At 44.5% G+C, this 21,432-nt stretch overlaps 2 protein-coding genes across 24 annotated transcripts in view; both read right to left on the bottom strand.

The window, feature by feature from the left end:
* LOC118783085 (synaptotagmin-like protein 2) overlaps window positions 1-4,533 on the bottom strand; it is a 33,233-nt gene extending 28,700 nt beyond the window's left edge. For all 4 annotated transcript variants that reach the window (XM_036536776.1, XM_036536774.1, XM_036536775.1 and 1 more), the window contains exon 1: window positions 4,363-4,533. The gene's annotated coding sequence lies outside the window, so the exon portion shown is untranslated. The remainder of the gene's footprint in view (window positions 1-4,362) is intronic.
* A 3,134-nt stretch (window positions 4,534-7,667) lies between these two features.
* Window positions 7,668-21,432, bottom strand: part of picalmb (phosphatidylinositol binding clathrin assembly protein b) — a 35,296-nt gene continuing 21,531 nt past the window's right edge. For 3 of the 20 annotated variants that reach the window (XM_036536074.1, XM_036536072.1, XM_036536070.1), the window contains 12 exons: window positions 20,989-21,089; window positions 19,410-19,562; window positions 18,411-18,494; window positions 17,988-18,068; window positions 17,340-17,447; window positions 16,027-16,152; window positions 15,462-15,492; window positions 14,999-15,098; window positions 13,265-13,324; window positions 11,167-11,262; window positions 10,317-10,421; window positions 7,668-8,562 (listed from right to left, as the gene is read on the bottom strand). In XM_036536074.1, coding sequence (XP_036391967.1) covers window positions 10,326-10,421; window positions 11,167-11,262; window positions 13,265-13,324; window positions 14,999-15,098; window positions 15,462-15,492; window positions 16,027-16,152; window positions 17,340-17,447; window positions 17,988-18,068; window positions 18,411-18,494; window positions 19,410-19,562; window positions 20,989-21,089 — 1,036 coding nt within the window. In that variant the 3' untranslated portion in view covers window positions 7,668-8,562; window positions 10,317-10,325. The remainder of the gene's footprint in view (window positions 8,563-10,316; window positions 10,422-11,166; window positions 11,263-13,264; window positions 13,325-14,998; window positions 15,099-15,461; window positions 15,493-16,026; window positions 16,153-17,339; window positions 17,448-17,987; window positions 18,069-18,410; window positions 18,495-19,409; window positions 19,563-20,988; window positions 21,090-21,432) is intronic. The other 17 variants (XM_036536086.1, XM_036536085.1, XM_036536075.1 and 14 more) reach the window with 16 other exon arrangements.

Genomic DNA, 21,432 nt, shown 5'->3' on the forward strand with positions numbered 1-21,432 from the left:
GGGATATATCCCGCAAATGACTTCATAACAACTCCTCAGTTCTGATCAGTTCTAAATTAATACAGTTTGCACGGGAGAGCAGAACAAGCTGGTTCAAAGAGAATAAATGTTATGTTAAACCAAGGACAAAACTCCAGGGGATTATTTCTCCTATAAGGGGGTCTGGTGTCTGTTTATTCAGATCTTTCTCTTGAATGACCTCTTACCCAACTTTTCAGTTCCTAGTTTTTCAGTGCATTCATCTTGCACAGTCAATATGACCTAGACAAAATACCTCAATATCTCAAGAGTGTGACTACGGCCTGGTATCGGTCATACAGTCAAACTCCTGTCCTTAACTTAGACCCAAGATTAAGCAAGTGTGTTACTTTTTTTTCTTCACAAACACAGTTTGGTGGGTTCAGCAATAATAACAAAATGAATAAAACAAGGAGTGTTTGTAATACTTGTGTTGATTTATGAGTCACAGTTAAGAACATTAGGATGCAGCATCCTCCTCTTATTTTACAATGACCCCTGTGAGACAGTGTAAGGTGACAATGTTTAGTTTACAGAGATCTTGGACGTAATTTCCTTTGAGCTTTGCACTTCAGTGTCCCAGCACACTCTATGATTACACACAAACACACAAAGCAAATATGTGGTACTGGCTGTCCTATGTAATTCACTGTCAAACTTTCACCAAACACACTTCTGAGAAGGGACAAAACAAAGATCCTTTCCTTAGGTCAAATTCCCTTAATTTCATGTTTCCTTTAACTCTGAGTGAAACCACCATGAGTACACTGCAGGAATGTGATACATGGAACAGGTAATAAATGAGACAATGCAAATACAGATGAAGTTAACCCTCTCTGGCTGGCCCCAAGGACAAGAACTACAGGAAACATTTTGCTTTATATAGATACAGGAAACGAAGAAAAGAACAAACAGAAAAAAACACATCTCCTATAGCGCATATTTTGAAACCATCATCTATAGGTGCATATATAACTACCAACACTCTCTCCTACATCATAATTTTCTGATCTATGCTGCACCAGGCCAGATGTAAATGTCAGGAGTTTCCTTCTACATTATTCTGAAGGTTAGTTAGGTCTCATACCTTTCTGCTAATTTCCCCCAAATGATAGTACAATTTAAAGACATGCTGCACTCAGCTAACTCATTGAGGAAGGACACAGACAGGTGCTTATCGGTTTGATGGATCACCTTATCCTGCCTACCCTAGTCCTGTCCTGTCCTCTCTCACCACCCTGCCACTCATCACCTGCTATCCTCCACTTGTTGTTTGCTGCCCAGGTGCATTGTGGGACTTGTAGTTTGGTGCATGTACAGTATATTAAAGGGCAGAGAGGGCGCTCAGGGAGAGGGTAGTGGGCTTTGTGGTGCGATGAACCTAAAGTACATCTGGTGATTCCAAAAGTAGGAGGCAAAAAAGAGAGAAGAAAAAAGAAATACCTGGATGGAAAATTTAAAACAAAAACAATGGACAGTTCCCAGTATAATTAAAGACTTTGCTCCACTAAATTCTGCAGAATTCTGGCTCCTACTCTTTGTCAGGTTGGCCACCACTGGCTATCCACCAGTTACAGTCCTGAACCCACAATTCTATCCTTTCCTTCTCTCCATCGTATGCCCAGAGATAAGACTCACAGCTGGCTGAAAAACACATGCTGTGTTTGCAGGATCTATTCTCCACACGCATCCTGAGCCTTTAACATACACAATAGTAGGCACAGTTTTGCACTCTTTGGCCAAACACACAGATTGGCCCGCAGCAAACAGGCTTAGCTGTATGACGAGAAACACTCCAAAATAAACTGTAATAACTGCACAGTGCTACTCTGATATGCATAGAGGCTGTACTGTGGTACTGCTTAAGTTCATATTTGAAGTGCCCTCTCATGATTACGTGGTCTCTGACAACAGATTCATATTTACTGCTGGGAAGTGATTTCAGTTAGGGATCTTGTCAGAGTAAATGTAGATTGTGGAATATGCTCCCTTGGAATGTTAAATGTTGACCTCACACAGAGTTCAGGTTTGTGAAAAATGTTCACATGTACCAAGCGGGGCCAGTGTTTGAGTCTTTGTAGCCCCACCCAAACATTTAAATTGGGCTTGGAATTGGAGTACTGCCTGGCAGCAGTATAAGCTTTTGTCAGTGCTTAATACCATGTGGTAATATAAGTTTGGTGGCTCTAGGCTGTTGGTAGTAGGACAATGTTGTGTGCCTAATGACAGCATGTATTTCATTGCATCACAAGCGCACCTTCATTCCCAAATCCCTACATAAGACTAAAGATAACTTCTGACCTTGAAGCCGGTCTACATTATCTGGCTTGCAATGAGTTAAAGGATGGTGTGCTCTAATGTTTGATAAATTACTGTTCACTTGACACCTAATGAAAGTTGCAGAGTACAATAATACTCGGATACTGTAAAGAATAAAGAATAACCCCGAATAACCCCCTCAGCAATGTTTTCACTTATTAACTTTAATGTGCACTCCATTGGATCCACTCTCCATCCTGCAACACCAATAGTCACTAAAACGAGCCAAATTTTTTCCGTGAGTCTGAGGGTAACGTGCCATGGTTGTTTTCCGGCGCTTGAAATCGAATTAAGTAAATAGGGTCTTTACGCTGGAACTTTGGAATCTCATGCTTCGTGTTCTAGCTCCGTATCAGTCTATGTGATGATGTTGCCCATGTTTTGGGTGCGATCATTGCAGCGAGATTCCGCTACACACCTGGCGGTCCGGATGGAAACAAATATTAGTCATAAAAGAAAGGCAGCTGGCATACCAAAAGAATACATGCATACACACTTCACAAAATGAGACAAAGTAATGTATGTACCAGCGTGTATATCACTGTGCGTGTGCGTGTGTAATTTATCACAACATATCAGAAGTGCAGTACGTTGCCACCATAATGGTGATCACACCCCTGGTGATCAGAAATGTATGCATTCCTGGACAAAAACACTGTCAATTTGACATAACACTGAAGAGTGAGCCGTAACGCTAATATTCTATTTAGGGTCAGTTAAATGTTTACCAGGGGTTTCATTAAATCTAGTTAGAGGAAATTATATAGGAGTGAAGTTGAGAAGCGGGAGCCTCAGAAAGCATTCCTAGTAGTTTGCTGTTATAGCCTGTACACAATATATGCGTTATTGAATTACACTAACCAGGTAATGCAAAATGGCAGAAATTCTCAACAGCTTTGTAGACAGTGTTGACGTTTGTCAAACAAACATACTTGTACACCCCACCCTTTGGGCACGATCAAATTGCCGGATTAGTCGAACCTTTGCTCCAAGAAATTCCACTCAAACCTTAAGGTCTTAAGCGTGGTACTGCAATGCAAACGGAATAAAGAATGTTGCCTTGCACTTGCGCATCTAACGTTCTAAAGACCCCGTCTCCAAAACCAAAAAATAGGCTATACATTTTTAAAAGCATACAAGACCGCCGTCGTATATAAAACATTACGTTTACCCTAGTATAAAGATAATGCATCTGCTGATAGGCTTCATGCAGAAAATTGTGCCCCAGCGCTGATCAGAACTTAAATGTAAAATACACATGTGAAAATACACCTACGCACTCCTGCGTACACCACAGTAGACAACCTGTATTTGTAATGAAGTTCTAAATTATATCGTAGGCTAATACAAATCAGTTGAATAGAATAACACAATTAATCTGTAGGCATATCTGAACAAAAACACACGTCCCATAAACCTGGCAGCTACCGAGATAAAGTTTAACGGAGTATCACAGGTGGTGGACTTTGACGCTTCTCTGAACGGAGCTTGTTTTTCACCAGCAAGCATATGCGTAAAAAACCAAAAGCGTAGTCTAAGGCAGACTCATGAACACAGCTGGTAGTTACCAGATGATATAGTATTTGCCTTAACTCATGATGTCAAATACGTACTGAGTTATTTCATCCCACATCATACATTACTTTCAAGTTTCCTCATCGTCAAACAACAGCGACAGCATCGATGGTTATTTAAATTGCAAGCATGGTGCGTTTTCATAGTGTCCCGTGTGTTTACATTCGCCGCTGCGGGTTCCCTATAACTTTAGAGAACTTTACGCTTTCCATTAGTCGCAGGTGCGGGACTACGTTCTTGGATAGCTGCGTACCGTGCGCTCACACCGGCAGCGACTTTGTCGCCGTAAGGCGGCTGGCGTGACAGCTAGCTGATAACGTTTCTTTGGAAAGTGAGAAAAGCAGTTGGGGTTTCCTGAATATTAAAGTCTCACCACCTGACAATTCTGCGGTTCTAAAACGTTTGGACCGACAGTTGTTAAAGGCTAATACAAGCAAAAAGTTTCCTTACCTTCGTCCGGTTCCTAGATTGTTTTTCCCCACAGAGAGCAACTCGGAAATTAATTAGTGGCAGTGGATTGAACCCTCCTGCGCTTGCTTGCGACTGACATCAGAAAGCACGCCCTGTCAGAGAAACGTCCGCTCTCAAACTGGACAACGCGGTTAAAAATGTAAAAACTTCGGTTCGTACACTGTGTATTAGCCCAGCGTGTGCAATACACAGATCTATAAGCGCAAGCTACAACAAAATAAAATGAGTGCAGTTATCTTACCAAACAGCACAAGGTGTCAAACGTACCCGGAGTTATCTTGTGGTTCCGCCTTCTAGCATGTAACATTTATCTAGTTGTTTTCACTCGTGAAAATAAATAAATGAATGCGTGTTTCTGCAACTGTCTGCAGTTAGTTACACGTGCGGCTTTAATATAAGCAACAGTTCTGCAAAACAATTGCTGAGAGTGCTGAACCTGCTGTTCTTGGGATTACATTATAACACTTTACTGTACCACCTCAAAGTACACCACCCATATTACAATCAAGGGTACTAAGACAGTACGATAGGGATTGCTTCGCCGTGAGTTCTACCGTGCTAGCCCCCACACGATATTGGATACAGCTGTAGTGTGGTTATTTACAAGATACCAACAAATTGCACTATGGATAAAGTCGGGGCCATCACTGGTGACCAACCTCCGGGTCGTATTTTTATGCAACATTTACTTGCACTTCTACAGAACGCTGACCATATGATTTTCTGGTCACTCTTTGTGTTCTTTGCAGCTGTACCCAGTTGCCCTGTACCGAGGATACAAATATTTACATAATACGGGTTTTCAATGACTGTAGGAGCGCTGAATAATGGGGACAACATTCCAAACCGATACCTTTACTGATACAGGATGGGCCGCTGCATTAAATGGCCACTAGAGGGCAGTAAAGTATTCTGACAGAGATGATGCGGCAGGCAGGAGACATTGCGTATCTCAACCTGCGCGTTAAGCCTCTTGTCTTTCAACACTTTCATTGGTCTTTGATTTATTATTTGTATGATATGGCCTACATTCATAAACGGTCTGTTATATCGCTGGTTTTATTGCTATCACGAATTACTGTTATTATTGTTATTACACAACAAATTACTTTAGAATCAGAACTATAGAACTTTGGTTGCGTATGCCATACATTTTTTTTCTAAACTTAATATGTTACCACATGGAAAAAGTACGTCTGTGTATATGTGTATGTGTTTATATGGAACTACTATCAGCTTAATCTTTCTAATCTCATTTATAGACCTTTTTGATTGTTGCAGTATGTAAAGTACAGATACCGTACTATGCTGTTCATTTCTGTGTAAATATGACGCAAACCAATCCCTCAATAAAAGGCACAATTGGTAGTTTGTTTTTCCATTAGCACCTACAGTGCATTTTAATTATCCTTTTTACATTATTTTTGAGGAGCCCACTGACACCCTTGAAGACGTGTCACTTCCACAGTACCGGAGGCATGGGTGCCATGTGGTTAATTAAAAGTGGGACTGTCAAGATGTTGTGCCACAGCATAACACATATCACAGAATGAGGAGTTAAAACAGCACCAAAACACAAGCTTCTGTCTGTTGGCAACCCTCCATGTAATTAATTCTCCATGATAACTTCAGGAGAGGACTACTGCAAGCACTGCAAATTACTTAGATGCTCCATTCAATTCTTCAAGGGCCGTGCCACAGGTTAAAGCGATACCTTTCTAAGAAAGCCAGATAGGCTGAAAACCAGGTCAAGATAACCACCACACAGGCCAGCGGTGCAAAGTATTCCTCAGCCAGCACCTATTGGCCTGAGCTGAATAATAAATGTTTGGGTTATATCTGATTGGAATGCGCTACCTGGGTTAGAGGGTGAAAGTGTGCACTGAATCTCTGCCAAATAGGAAATGGCCCCAGCATGCACCTCTCCAGCCCTGTCCCTGTGGGCATACGGTGGGGGACCCAGACTGCCCATGGCCCCCAGTTTTGAGGTCCCAGAGCGCAAAGGGCCACCCCACCGTGCCTGCAGGCTCTCCCCCAGGCCCACAGGCTCCAGAAGATCCCTGGGGCCCGGATCCTCTCAGCCCACAGCAGCAGGGTCAAAGCAGCGAGCCGACAGTCTCACACAAACTGGTGGAATAAGTCCCAAGCACATATGAGAAAGCATATGTGCTTGTTCAGCTTCCAGGCAGGGCAAACATGTTTCAGACATATATTCAGCTATGAGCACTAATGCAGCCTGTAAGAATGTGTCATCTACCACATCTGGGGGAAAAAAAAAAAGACAGTATTTTCTTCCCAGTTGTTATGGGAGAGCAGATACCGTCCTTTGAACTCATTAGGCCTCTTTTGGATGCATGCATCCCAACTAAACCAGTAAGCATAAAGCACCCCAATAAGCCCAATAAGCATTAACTACAGCACTAAGTCATGGACTCCTCCTGTTCTCCTGACCCCCTGCTTGCTGTGCCCATCCCGGCCCTGGCTCTAACAGCCAGCTCCAGGCTTGCTCATCTTTCCCTCTGACAGAACTGATCTTCTGAACAGAAGGAGATCTGAGGGCCCTCCTTCATGTACTCGCAAAGGTGTCCTCACAGGTGGACACACACAAGTAATATTACATGAGTATCTGATACAGGTTACCTAGCAGCTGAACTATAAAAACTTACCTTCAATATTCTATTAAAAGGGATGCTGATGGATACAAACTGAATTGGGAATGTCCTGCTTTTTCCTACCCAGTGTGAACCCCCCCCCAGCAGAACACCCCATGAAAAGAAACTGATCTCGTGGAAGCTGCACTTTATTTGAAAACCAGTCAATTTTTGCTTACATACATTTTTTAAATATATAAACAAAAATAAAAAAAATGTGCCTGGACAATGCAGCAAAAGAAGAAAAGAAAAAAAAAACAAGCAAAATCAAACTGAGTGAATTGTCTTCATGGTTCTGCCCCTTCTCTTTTCCTGGGCCTGTTCTATTTACACAAAGCACCGATCAACAGCGCTCCACCTCCTCCTCTTCAAACGCCCCCTCCCCGCCCCGGCTACAAATTTTACAAAGACACTGCTACCGCTAGCTCTAACCCACCCCCAACAAAACCCACCCAAAAAACACGCCACAGCTCAGCTCCCACCCGCCAGAGGTTAGGACTCCCCAAACGAAGATGACAGGCTCAGAACACGAAGGCTGTTCTTCACATTCAGAATGGAGAGGCAGCCATGTATAACTGTCAATGTAAAAACAATGGCCTTGTAAGCATAAAGCAGTACAGACCCCCCCCCCCCCCCCCCCCACACGATGCTTCTGAATCACAGATGTGGTGTTTTGCTATTCTCCTCAAAGTCCCCTGGCAAACAAATCGATCTTAGACACAGTCTCAGCTATCGTACCCTTACAAATGTAGGGTTGTGAGATTCTGGGCTAAAAAGCAATTGCACTAGACATAGACTGGCTTAGAGAATATTTAGTGCTCTATTAGTCTGTTTACAGGTGGTTTTTAAATCTTTTATCATCTTTTAATATTTACTTTTAAACTCAGTTACTCCTTAAATTTACAATCCTATATCCATGTTTAAACCCCCCCACCCCCCTGCCCCCCCAGGTGTCTGGAATGATCATAAATAAATACAAACAATACACAAGGAATGTCTACTGCAAAAGGTAATGCACGGTTAAAAAGATGTAAATAAAAAATATTGGTATAAACTTAGCTAGCATCGCTAATGGGTGCCAAGGCAAGACTGATGATCGTAACAAGAGATAACCCCCTGCTCCCTCCCCAGCACCATCCCACCCCTAAGAGACCATCAAAGTAGTCACACCCAGCCACCCTGTCTTGCCCACACTGTACATTAACAGCAACATCCTTCGGCACCCTTTATCTATCTTTACATGTGTAAAATGGGACGAGGGCTCCCTCTAGTGGTCAAAATAGCAGCATAACAACTGGTAACTCGCTGGGCAAATTTCCAAAAGGGATTCGATGTCCGCTTCCGTGCCATTTGAACCCAGGTGTCTGCCCGTGGCTGCCTCTTTCCTTCCTGTGTCCCCGTTGGTTTGATTTTCTCACTTTGAAGAGCGAAACAGCAGAGTGGATCTTGCTTAAAGGAGAAGGTTTTGCTGCCGAGGGAGTTCTGTCCTCAGAAAGCCAGGGGCCCCTTCAGGTTACATGAACTGCATCTGATAGCACACAACAGAGACACAAAAAAAAAAAAAAACACCGCAGATGAACCCGAGCGATCCTTCAGGAGGGGAAAATGCACGTCTCTGTTTTTTTAACAAACTCTGTAACACAAACAAAGGCTGTGCTTTAGGGCGTGAAAAAGGCAGACATGAGGAAGGAGTGAAAGCACATTTCATTCAGCGCAGGAAAAGCAGCTGCCCGCAAGCTTGGCCACGGAGGGAGACCTGGAGCGATTCAGCGTGGTGCACCGCGCATGCAGTGGCTGGAATGGAGCTGAACACCTTGCTACAGAGCATGGAAATGTACTGCTGACGATTTCAGCACCATCTGAGTCATGCTTCTCCCTGCCTCTCTGAATTCTGCAATACCAGCAACAAGGCCAAGTGGAGAAAATACACACACTCATGCTGTACTTCCAAGAACACTATCATTTGAGGAGATGGAAAGGTATTGGCAATAAAACACTCCTACTGTTTCCCATCCAGGAGGAAGTGAGCTCTTTTTACATGCAAGGTGAAAACATCTTAAATAAAACATACTTCTTGCCTGTGGAATCTTTTCACAGGAAAGAAATACGCTGGCTGCCAATGAAACTTCAAGCAAACCCAAAGAACGTTTTCACAAAAAAGCAAAAAGGTTTCTCCTGAGAACTGACAACAAAAAAAGCTGTCAGTCCAGATCTTATGTACTTAAGATTTAATATCCGCGTTCTTGCACCGTCCTATATCTGCTTAATCACAGCCATGTGATCTGGAAATGACAGTTTCCTGTGTTTCCATGGCAAACCTGAAGGCACGAGAGTACTCAGATTGTGTGTCAGCTAAAACAGACTCTTTGGCAAGTGGAGGAGAACAGGGGCGTCTCCATGATCACCAAAACACACGAATGAGATGAGGAACCAGAAATGATAATGCCTTCTCCAGGTGCAGAATGCAGCAGAGCCGAAGAGAAGAGGGGAGAGGAGAAGAGAGGAGAAGAGAAGAGAGGAGAAGAGAAGAGAAGAGAAGAGAGGAGAAGAGAAGAGAGGAGAGGAGAAGAGAGGAGAGGAGAAGAGAAGAGAGGAGAAGAGAAGAGAGGAGAGGAGAGGAGAAGAGAAGAGGGGAGAAGAGAAGAGGGGAGAAGAGAAGAGGGGAGAAGAGAAGAGAAGAGAGGAGAAGAGAGGAGAGGAGAAGAGAGGAGAGGAGAGGAGAAGAGAGGAGAAGAGAGGAGAAGAGAGGAGAAGAGAGGAGAAGAGAGGAGAGGAGAAGAGAAGAGAAGAGAGGAGAAGAGAGGAGAGGAGAAGAGAAGAGAAGAGAGGAGAAGAGAAGAGAGGAGAAGAGAGGAGAGGAGAAGAGAAGAAAAGAGAGGAGAAGAGAAGAGGGGAGAAGAGAAGAGGGGAGAAGAGAAGAGAAGAGAGGAGAAGAGAGGAGAAGAGAAGAGAGGAGAAGAGGGGAGAAGAGGGGAGAAGAGGGGAGAAGAGGGGAGAGGAGAAGGGAGAGGAAAGAGGACAGAAGAAAAGAGTAGAAGAGGAAAGAGAGAGAAGCAGAGAGAAGGAGAGAGAAGAAAGAAGAGAAGAGGTAAGACAAGAGAGCAAAGCAGACCACAGCAGAGCAGAGCAGAAAAGAGCAGAGCATGTAGGCTGAAAAAAAAGCTTTAAAGAGACAAGGTCATCACAAAGCGCATGCAGATCATGCATGCTTGCGAGCGCGGGACGCAGGACGCAGGACGCAGGACGCGGGATGCTGAATGCAGGACGCAGGACGCGCTGTACCTAATGGCTCTAAAGGAAATCCTTGAGAGAGAGCTGTGCAAAGGGATCCTGAGCCGACCCCCTGAGAGGGCTCTGACTGGAGGGGCTAGAGGCCGTGGAGGGCTGCTTCAGAGAGAACCACAGAGACAGAGACAGTCAAGGGACAGGTCATACAGGGGTCACGGGGGAGACGGGCGGTCAGAGCAGCGGGGAGCGTGACCGCTCTCCTGCAGGACTCGGGGACGTACAGAACCCCCCACTGCAAACACAGAGCCCTGAGAGAGAGAGCTTTACATGAAGACAAAACACAGTCGTTTCCAACAGCGTGACTCACATGCCGGTCATCATATTCAGAACGCTGTGTCATGGTATGACAGTGAGTGCGCTTCACTCACACACATTCTGAATATCAAACTGCACACAGCAGAATGCCTATTGAGTCAGCAATAGAATCCCGCTGAACACAAATGCCTTTTCACAGAGACCCCCAAAACTCTGCTGAGCGCTTCCCAATACCAAGTCCGAGAGGCGGGATCAGACATTCTGCACTGAAACAAACCCTGTTTCTACCGCCAGGCAACTACTACAGTGAATCTGAAAAGGAGCGTTAATCTCACTCACACATACACACACAGGTACGCACCATGCACTCACTCACCCACACACACACGCATGCACACACAGACAGACAGACAGACAGACAGACACACACACACATACAGACACACGTGCACGCACATGCACAGACACTCGTGCACGCACGCACGCACGCACGCACACACGCACGCACGCACACACGCACACACGCACGCACACACGCACACACGCACACACGCACACACACACACACTGCAGCAGAGCATGTGGGTACCTGTGTGCTGGGCGCGGGGCTGAAGGGGTTGGGTGCCCTCATGACTGGCTGTGCATACACCATGGTGGGCTGGGTCATCATGGATCCCATCTGAGGCTGCAGAGACACCACAATACAGAGAAATACGAGTCAACATCCACCAAAAAACATCACCATACAGAGATATGAGTCTACATCTACCAAAAAACATCATACACAATACAGAAATATGAGTCAACATCAACCAAAACCCACCACCATTCAGAGATATCAGTCATATCAGCCAAAAACATATCACTCTACAGAGAAATATGAGCCAACCAAAAACACATCATACACAGAGCAGAAATCTGATCCTACATCAGGCAAAAACACAGCACCTTACACAGCACAGAAATATGAGTCTACACCCATTAAAAACATCATACGCTCTACAGAAATGTTAGTCAACATTTTTCAGTATAATTTTGCTTATTTCTACCGTCATGACTCATGCCGTGTACCTTGAGGCTACCTAATGTTGCATAAACCTGCTCTGGAAACCTGGAACACAGACTCTGAAGGGCATCGTAAATCAGTATTTTACTGTAGGGCTAGTTCTGCCCTGGGGCATTTTCCTGCTACAGCCTGACTGCTCCTTTCCCAGGAACTCCTCCACTAAGGCCATGCTGCCATTAGCTCATTAGCACAGTGCCAAGTCACTGAATCACACAGCCAATCTGTGCGGTCAGATCAATCATTTACCAACAGTTCAAGAGGCTTGTGCATGCGTGTGTGCATGTGTGTATATGTGTGTGTGTGTGTGTGTGTGTCTGTGAGAGAGAGAGAGAGAGAGAGAGACAGAGAGAGACTTCTCCACTGTAAAACAATGCTGTAAAAACACCCAGAAAAAGAACCATTTAAATATCCATACACTGATGAAGGAAGGAAGGAAGGAAGAAACAGGACAGACAGACGTCACTATGGAGACCGAAGCAGCATGATGGCTCGCCCCTAAACTCTCCACTCACACCTCACTCCACCTGTTTCTCTTCTCAAGCAATTCAAAAATACCCCACAACTTATGATGTGGGATGTATTTTAAACATACAATGGTGACAAATCAACTGGTGAGCATTTTATTCCAAAATTATTATTAAAACTTAATTTTCCTAGTTTTCTTTTTTTAGCATTACTTCTTGGCATTTACATTTTCAGTTAATGCAATGAAATCATTCCCCAGCCTAACTGCTGTACAAATCACACAAATGGAAATATGTTATAAATATTATTAAAAAGTCATAACAAATACATACTGATGTATTTATTTACTATTGTCCAGCAGTATAAACGGGTCCTTAAAATAAAAGCAGGCTGGATCCTGGAAGTATACCGAAAACAGTCACTTCCCTTTTCCAGTGACATGGCTGGCATGAAGCATTTCCTAAACTCTGACCCACTGGGTACAGAGGGGTACCGGAAAGGCTGGCTCTGAGGCAGAACTGGGCATGGGACATCCTACATCCAGCCTGGCAATGCTGTAGGAAAGCTACAATGTTCCCATAACATGACATGACAGTAACACTGTGAGAGAGCTTTATGGCAGTCAAAGTTTTGAGATCTCTCACTGGTAATAACAGTTAAACAATACGGAAAAGTTCAATAGACTGCCATGTACTTTGCAGTTCTCATGGAACTTGCATCCACTGTAGTCGCAGATCAAAGAGCAGCGCCAAGGGTCAATGGTCAAAGGTCAAGGGTCAAGGGTGATTCTTGAGAGTAGATCCTAATTCACATTAGATGCCCTTAACACCTGCGTACTCACACCGTATACGTGCACTACAGTAGATGCTGTACAGTGTGTAATTACAGTGTAAATATATGAGCATAAAGTGGCACCTTAACATCCTTCCCAGTGGACATTTTTTCCGCAGCTCAAGTTATTTCCATTACTCTGAGATTACAGAAACAAAAGCAACAAACACAACACAATCTAAGGAGAAAACATAAAAAGTGTGAAGATTACACAGAAGCATTACAGTAAGTGGACCTATGCATACTGTACAACCACGTTGAGTGGTTAGGACACTGGCAGCTGTGGGGAAAAATAATCCTCACGGTGGCACTGTGGAACACTCACCATGCCGTATCCCATAATCCCTGTGGGCGTCGTCGCCGGGAAGGCCATGACAGAGGGAGTCTGAGGGGAAACAGCCAGGTGAATGAAGCGACCTCACTTGCACAGTCAAAGACAACAGGTAAACTAAAGCAGCTTTCTACTTTCACACAACTGTGGAACCGGGCACAAACATGAACACCTCCGTCTTTCCTGTGTCTAAGATCTTTAGGCATAGCTAACCTGCACTCGACTGTACACTTCACCTCTGTGAGATATTCAGGAGGTGTTATTGTAGGAAGCACAGTGGCTGGGCAGAAAAGCCGTAGGAATTCTGGGAAAGATATTCAGTTATGATGAACAGTGGGCAACTGCAGAGGTCTGCTGTGAGAGGATATATGCAGGCTATAGAGTGTACACACAGACAAACACACAGACAAGCCATTCCCAGTTTTATGCAAACCAGTCACCATAATCTGCATTTAAAATATTCAGAAAATGGTGCAATTATTTCTTTTACAACACGTTATCCATAATATCTCTTTTAGCGTCTGCTAAATCAATAAATGTAAATGTAAATGTAACAGATCCACACTTACAACAAAACTGCATTTATTCTTTTATTCTAAACAAATCTGCAGAAGCTCTGATCAAACCTGCAGTCATCTGGGATAGCTTCAGACTGAACCTGCTGATCTTGTAGTCTAATGTGTGATTTTTCATCGTTCTGTTATGTTCTGTATATTTATGAATGTTGTCCAGCTTAGTTACAGTACTGTGGACAAGAAATAGCCTGAGGACTGAGAAATCATGTAGATATATACGAACACTTTCTCTCACTCACACACACAGCACACACACACACACACACAGGCCAGCAGAAGCATCACCACAGCACAAGATCCAGGCCTTCCCTGCAGAAATGAGCCCAAGTAATTGGAGGAGTGAGGCACTGACGCAAAGACAGATGGAAAAAGAGAACCTGCCCATCGTAAGAGATAAGCAGGTCAGAGGTTGCTGTGAGGTCACACCCAGGTCAGATCAGAGTGGCTGACACAGTTGTGAGGGCTCACGGTTAATTCAGTGCATGCTGGCTTTTAAACGCAGCAAGCCGGGACAGCTGCTTGACTTCCCTATTGTGAGAAATGCACGCCATTCTGTTTTTACCCCCAGGGAACAATTACATAGTGCAATAAACACCAGGTTAGAAGATGTCAGAGCAATCTACAAACAATTTCACATCGCAGCGCACAAAGGATCGCACAGAACATCATTTCAAAAAATATATGTCTTTAGAAGATCCCAACAAATCTATTCATCTGGTCTACTTGAACAGTACAGTGTAAACACATTTGTGTCGTTTAGATCATTCAGGCTGGTGGCAAAAATACATTATAACAGTATCAATTAGTGTAAACCACAACAAGACCCAATGATTCTAACAGCCCAGTGTGGTTGTAAAGCATGTAATTCCTCATCACTGCAAGTGTTTCTAGAGTTTAAGAGTCAATAAAGAGCCCCTGACTCTCGTGTGGACGTCAGTATAGCACAGTGGTCAGGAGCAGGGCTTGTAACCGAAAAGTTGCTGGTTCAATTCCCCACTGGGCCACTGCTGCTGTACCCTTGGGCAAGGTACTTAACCCAGAATTGCCTCAGTAAATATCCAGCCGTATAAATGGACAACATGTAAAAACTGTAGCTTGTGTAAGTTGCTCTGGATACGAGTGTCTGCCAAATGCCTGTAATGTATTGACTCACCATAGTGGCGGGGTTCCAGGTAGTGGTTGGGGCAACCTTGGGTTGCCAGTTGGTTCCTCCTGTCATTTTTTTCTCACCAGGCTGCGTCCAGTGGATGTCACTGCGTTAGAGACAGCCCACATCAGCGCACTCACCAACTGCACCACATCCATCAATACCAGCGAATCAGCGCACTCACCAACTGCACCACATCCACCAATACCAGCGAATCAGCGCACCCACCAACTGCACCACATCCATCAATACCAGCGAATCACCACTCACCAACTGCACCACATCCATCAATACCAGCGAATCAGCGCACTCACCAACTGCACCACATCCACCAATACCAGCGAATCACCGCACTCACCAGCTGCACCACATCCACCAATACCAGTGAATCAGCACTCACCAACTGCACCACATCCATCAACACCAGCGAATCACACATAGACTCACACTCTCTCATCAACATTCTTACTTTTTTGTTGTGCCGTTTCCAATTCCCAGATCTGAAAGAAAATGCAGTGGAAGAAATGAAACAAAGTCCTGCACAAACGCCCAGCGTGCAGGGTGCATTTAACGAGTTGCACTTTCCAGTTTGATAAGTTCTCTTTGTACAGTATAAAGCAGCTCCTTGTTTTGATGAATCCCTTCACATTACAATAAAAATACATTGAATTTCACACTCTCAGAGGTTCTTTTGGTTACATTTTCCACAGTCGTTATAAGGATACAAACAATGTCACCAAACCCCATGCGGGACACCAGTGCTTAAAACAACTTTTTCACTCTAAGAAAGGAAAGTTCAGTCCAGCTGGCTCATGACACCCCAGCTTCCACGGCAAAATGCAGCCTCATGTCCCAACTGCACACCCTGGACAGGACGCTGACTACTACAGGTCCACTACCCACAATCCATCACTTCTGACCACCTACCACAGCATTACATTTCCACCTGCCTGGGAGCAGCAGCTTTAAAACCTTCCCTTTCTACACGATGCCTTCTTTAAGGCAAACCGCTCATGACGGCTGACGACACTTACTGCCCACGAGGTTAGCCAGGGAGGAGTCCAGGTCATCCGACACCAGCTTTCCTGGCTGCTGGGCGCTGGCAGGCAGACCCTGATTGGGAGAGGCGACTGTGGGTTTGAGGATCCCACCTAAAACGTCTTAAAGAAACAGGGCAAGGGCGGCCGGGAAGGGGGGGGGGGGGGGCAAAGAGAGGGACACAGAGGGATAAAGAGAAGGAATGCCAGAACAGGAGAGAAAATGATGTTTAATGGGCTGATGAGGGTGCATCGCAATGTATTGCAATGAGGGCTGCCTCCAGCATAGCCAGGAACAGCGTCAGCAGTCAATGTGAAGCTCTGAACTCACCCGGTCATGCATGCCATGCAAAGCCAATGGCCAAAGAGTGTGCACCACGCAGTATGGGAGAGAAAACGGTGAGGGAGAAGATGAGCAAAGGTACCAAACCACACAACCAAACTTCAACATTCTACACAAAAAACCTGCTTTTTTAATCCATCTGTATATGATTACTTATGTTGGGTACTGACTTGAAAGTCATTTCCTTTTCCACACCACCAAACTGCACTCATATTCTATCCGCAAACTGACTAAACCAAATTAAATGGCAGTCTTCTCTCTACACAGACTATTATTTTGAGTATTTAAAGATCCTCTAACATCCTACAGTAGTTTACAGAAGATAATATGTCCCATTTTCATTTCAATGATACTGTGCACAGTCAAGCAACTGTTGAAACCAAATACACTCAGTTAAAGACTGGGCTAAAGCCGTATTAAGACACAATGTTCACAATCTGAGAAAAGTTAAACTGAAGTTTTTTTTCCTGTTCTTACACTGAGAGGCAACTCACTATCTGTCAGGAATGGCCAGCTGCTCCATCTAAAAACACTTTATTTTCCCTCAAAATGGAAGAAGCACATGAACAAAACTGTCCAGAGCCAATTCCCAAAGGTACAACCTCGGCGGTGACATTTTGTTCCAAGCTATTTCCAATGTTTTCCTTTTATGAAGACAAAGAAATACTTCATGTTCTTATTGCCACAGAACAAACCCGGAGCAGGACATGCAGCTGACATACAGCCTTGATCACAAAGGTGAGGTACACATTGAAGACAAAGGCTCTCAAAAAACACTTCTTCCTTATAAATGGTATATTTAGGGTTTCACATTGAAGTGGAAAAAAATGAAGGCCTGGCATTGAGACGATTGATAACACATTTGATGTTGATTCATGATCAAACCATGACCTGGACCTGTAACTGATTATGAAAGCGCTGGACACTCTATGGAAAGACTGTGGGAAACACAACATCAATGTCTTACCAGATGAATCTGTGTGAGCAGAGGCTGACTTATTGCCGAACACTGACTCAAAGTCAACATTAAGGCCTCTTGAGGTCTGTGGCTGAGGAACTGATGACGCTGAGAACCCTGCAAAAGGAAGCAGCAGGCTCAGGTCTGATTGGCTGAGGGAGAGTTGTGGGCGTATCCCTCAGTGTGGACACTTAATTCTGCTTCCCCTTCACAGACAGTTAAGATGTTACTCTTGCAGGGGGTCACCAAGTAAGGCATTAGAGAGTTCAGTGCAGTGAAACAGCACACCCACACCAAACAAACACACAGTTCCTGAGGACCTCAAAGTCACCAGCACTAAAACCCATACCCTGAGGAACTATATGCTCCCAAACATCGCAACCCAAGTGAATGTGCTGAATATCAAAACGAACTGATCACAGGTTAATGGGACATTGGAGAAGACACTGTGGGCTATAATGTAAGGCAATTACTCATTATTAAAACCCAGTAAAAACCATATGTTAGTGTGGAAGTCATGGCACTCCTCTATTATTAAGCAGAATCCCTTTCTTGCCCCTTCTTTGGATGCTTAAGAAAAGGCTACAAAGAACAGCCATGGAGACATAGAGTATACAGCAAGAGGAGAAGGGACACAGCTAGCTGCTAAGTACCTACCTCCAAATAGGCCAGCTACAGCAGAGGGCTCAGGGTGGAAGAGAGGGGCGTTAGGGTAAGACGCTGGGCCACAGAAGGAGTCTGACAGGCCAAGATGCAGGACAGGCCAAGTTGCAGGACAGGTACAGGAAGAGAAGGGGTTTCAGTGCATGATATAAGAAGACATAAGCTCAGAAACTGACAGCACAAATATAAAGCTTTATATCAGGGGAGTGGAATTAAAGGGACTGAATTACAAAGGGATTAAATATGTGAATAAAAAGAGGAATAAAACAGGAGACTAGAAGTAAAGAGCAAACAGCACCCACGGGGGGAAATTAACTGGAGGAAACACTTTCCACAAGTGAACTTTTGACTGGCTTTAGACCCCTATGTTTTCTGGGTTCCAGAAAACATCGGCAAGATGGATCACCATCGTAGTACCTGAGACAAACTGCTCTATCCGAACTCTGTGTTCATAATTGGTTGCAACAGAAGAGCTTGAATCAATAAAGGGATTGTAATGATCTAGAGAATCAAAGATATTGACATGAATGAACACTTCACATCTAGTTAAAAGTCTAAATAAAAAACAAGAACACTTCAAATCAACTCACAGCCTTATTCATGATCAACTGACAATATTATCAATGTAGCTAATAGGGAAACATAAATGGAACATAAGAGATTCAAAAGGCCCACTCCACCATGTGTTTTTATTGTGGAAACTTCTAGACAAGTTTCCTCGGTTTTACTGATCTGACCATCTATACCCATTTGCCTATCTGTCTAGATATCTATCTATCGACCAAAATGAGCATTTTGAGTTTGATCAAACTCAGCTTCCACTTCTGGACCACCAAGAGACCTGCTGCAGATCCCCACGGCATCTAAAACTGCCAGACATCACACAGTGACTCCCGAGATGCAGGGCGTCAACAGCACCCACAGCTCGGGCAGAGGTCACCTTGGACAAGACAGGTGGAGGGGGTCTTTTTAATAAGTCCCAAGCCCAGAAAGAAGAGAGCCCCACCCCCAAAACCGTGATCACACTCACTGCAGGGTTACAGAGGAGAAGAGCGACTGCCCTCTAGGTTCTTAATGAATTTTTCACCCTCAGGGGAGCACTATTACTAAGACTTCCAGCCCAGCAGGAACCCAGTGAAAGCACCCCGACCGCCACCAGCCCTCCTAAGCATTCACAGGTTTTAAAAATCAAAGCACGACCTCCACAGGCTGAGCTTTTGGAATCTAGCAATACCTGCACAGCACAAAAGACAACAGGATGCAACACAGATCTAATGATCGAACACTAATGGCCACGGGGCAGGCAGGCCTGGCGAGATTATGGAGTTACAGACAACTGACCCAACAGGAACTAAACACCAGACACACCACCGAAACACAGTGACAGAGACAGAGAAAGTCAAAAGGTATTTTTACCGCCAAACATCTCATGGCTTGGCGTCCTAGAAGAGAAACTAACAGCGTCTGAGGACACAACAGGTAGATGAGTGGCATCAACAGCAGGTTTGGCTAGGAAAGGGTTTAAGTTTGGAATGGAGTCGTCCACAGCTTCGGCAGACGCTAAAGGATCTACACAGAGGGTGGGGGGGGAGACACAAGAGAACAGGGCCATGTTAGAGAGAGATGCGACGCGAGAGACCACAGAACACGCAGAGCGTCTCTGAACACGCGTGACAGACATCAAACAGACACACAGCTGGGACCCGCTGTCAGAGGAGCGCTCCAGGCCGACTGTCTGTCAGCATCACTTCAGTTCAGTCTGTGAAATCCACTGCAAGCTGGACCTGTTAACTCAGCAAAGTGCTTCACTACAACTGCCACAGCAAAGACAGATAAATAGATAGATAGATAGACAGGAAGACAGAAAGAAAAGGATGGAGTGAAAGAGAGACAAAATCTACTGAGATTCACTTCTACCACACTGAGACGCAGTTCAGCCAAAATCCTCCAAAACAAACATAAAAAACACTGAGCTTTGATAGACTGAGCATTCACACCAAAACGCTAAAACTTTGAGTATCTGCTCTACCGTAGTCATGGGAAGGGTTTCCGAGTAAAGAAGGGAAAACAAACATCATCTCCCACCCAAAGCTATTGGTACCTCAGGAATTTTTACTTTGTCTCTTTAAAAATAAACACAAAGGACTTCATCTAAACTGACGGCCTATTTTTTCCCCAAAACCTCACGGAGATCCTTGTGCTTAAAGGCTTGCATGTCCCATCTGCAGACACTGCTGTGTGTTCCTGTTGTGCTGAACTGACAGCTCTGTGACAGCGGAGCAGGGAGGTTTTCCAGGAGAGAAAATGCTTCACTCGTATTATAAGTTAACATTAACAGATGCACTTAACTGGCACTTGCCTGGACTAAGAGACCCAGTCATGGTTTAATTGACCAATGAAGAAACCATTTTCCAAAAGGCCCCAAGCATTAAATAATTATTACAAAAAATCCAAGAAAAACACACTCACATTAATCAGAGTGGTATGACTACACACCCCATTATCGCCTGACCTATAACATTAAGTCAATGAAGCCAAGATGTGGAGGAGAGCTGAACTGAAAACTGAAAAAACTGAAAAAATCAACTGGGACACAGAGCAAGGAAGTACTGGTGGGAAAAGAACTTTTGAAAAGTATGTGTTCAACTGCATTATACTATTTATACAAAGAGCAGACTCTATTACCAAGGGCCTCCTACACCATTCACAATTCTGTAACTGACAGTCCCGAAGAAGGAGCGTAATGTCAAGAACAAGCCAATCAGCAAATCCAGGCTTGTCATTCTGCATGAGGGACAGAGTGCATCTAACACTACATCAACTGCCTCCCCCAGTCACGCTGAACTACCCCACGCATACAGAACGTTGCATGGAAAGAGACACATCCCAATGTCTTTATATTATATGAGACAGAAAGAGAGGGAGAGAGAGACAGAGTGAGATCAGGGGAAAACATCAGCGCGCAGGTGACAGGTGTGGTGTCCTCCTGCCCCACCTCCCCATGTGGTGACGGCGGGCAGCCCGGTGGAGCCTGGGTGCATTGATGGCGGGAACGCAGGCTGCAGGTCCAGCAGGTCGCTCTGGATCTTGGAGGTGCTGGAGGAGAAGACAAGGCAGAGAGGCCGGGGTCACCCTACTGCTGCTAGCACCCCCAGAAATACGTCAGCACACCGCTGGTGCTCATACAAAACAATTTAATCTGTAAATACCAAAGAAGAGGTGCATTTGAGATACTTAGGAAGAAGCCCAGTATGCAAATGATACCTATACCCAAGAATGATAATTACATATGATTTTACACTTTGATCCTTAAACAATCACTTTTTTAACTGGTTTTAACTCAGACAACAGGCAGACCTACTTGCTGGGTTAAGAGGTCTGTATTAAAAAGAACATAAAAAGGCTGTTTAAAAATTAGCAATAAAACTATGATGACAGA

The sequence above is a fragment of the Megalops cyprinoides genome, chromosome 9 (assembly GCF_013368585.1).
Source record: "Megalops cyprinoides isolate fMegCyp1 chromosome 9, fMegCyp1.pri, whole genome shotgun sequence".
NCBI lineage: Eukaryota > Metazoa > Chordata > Actinopteri > Elopiformes > Megalopidae > Megalops > Megalops cyprinoides.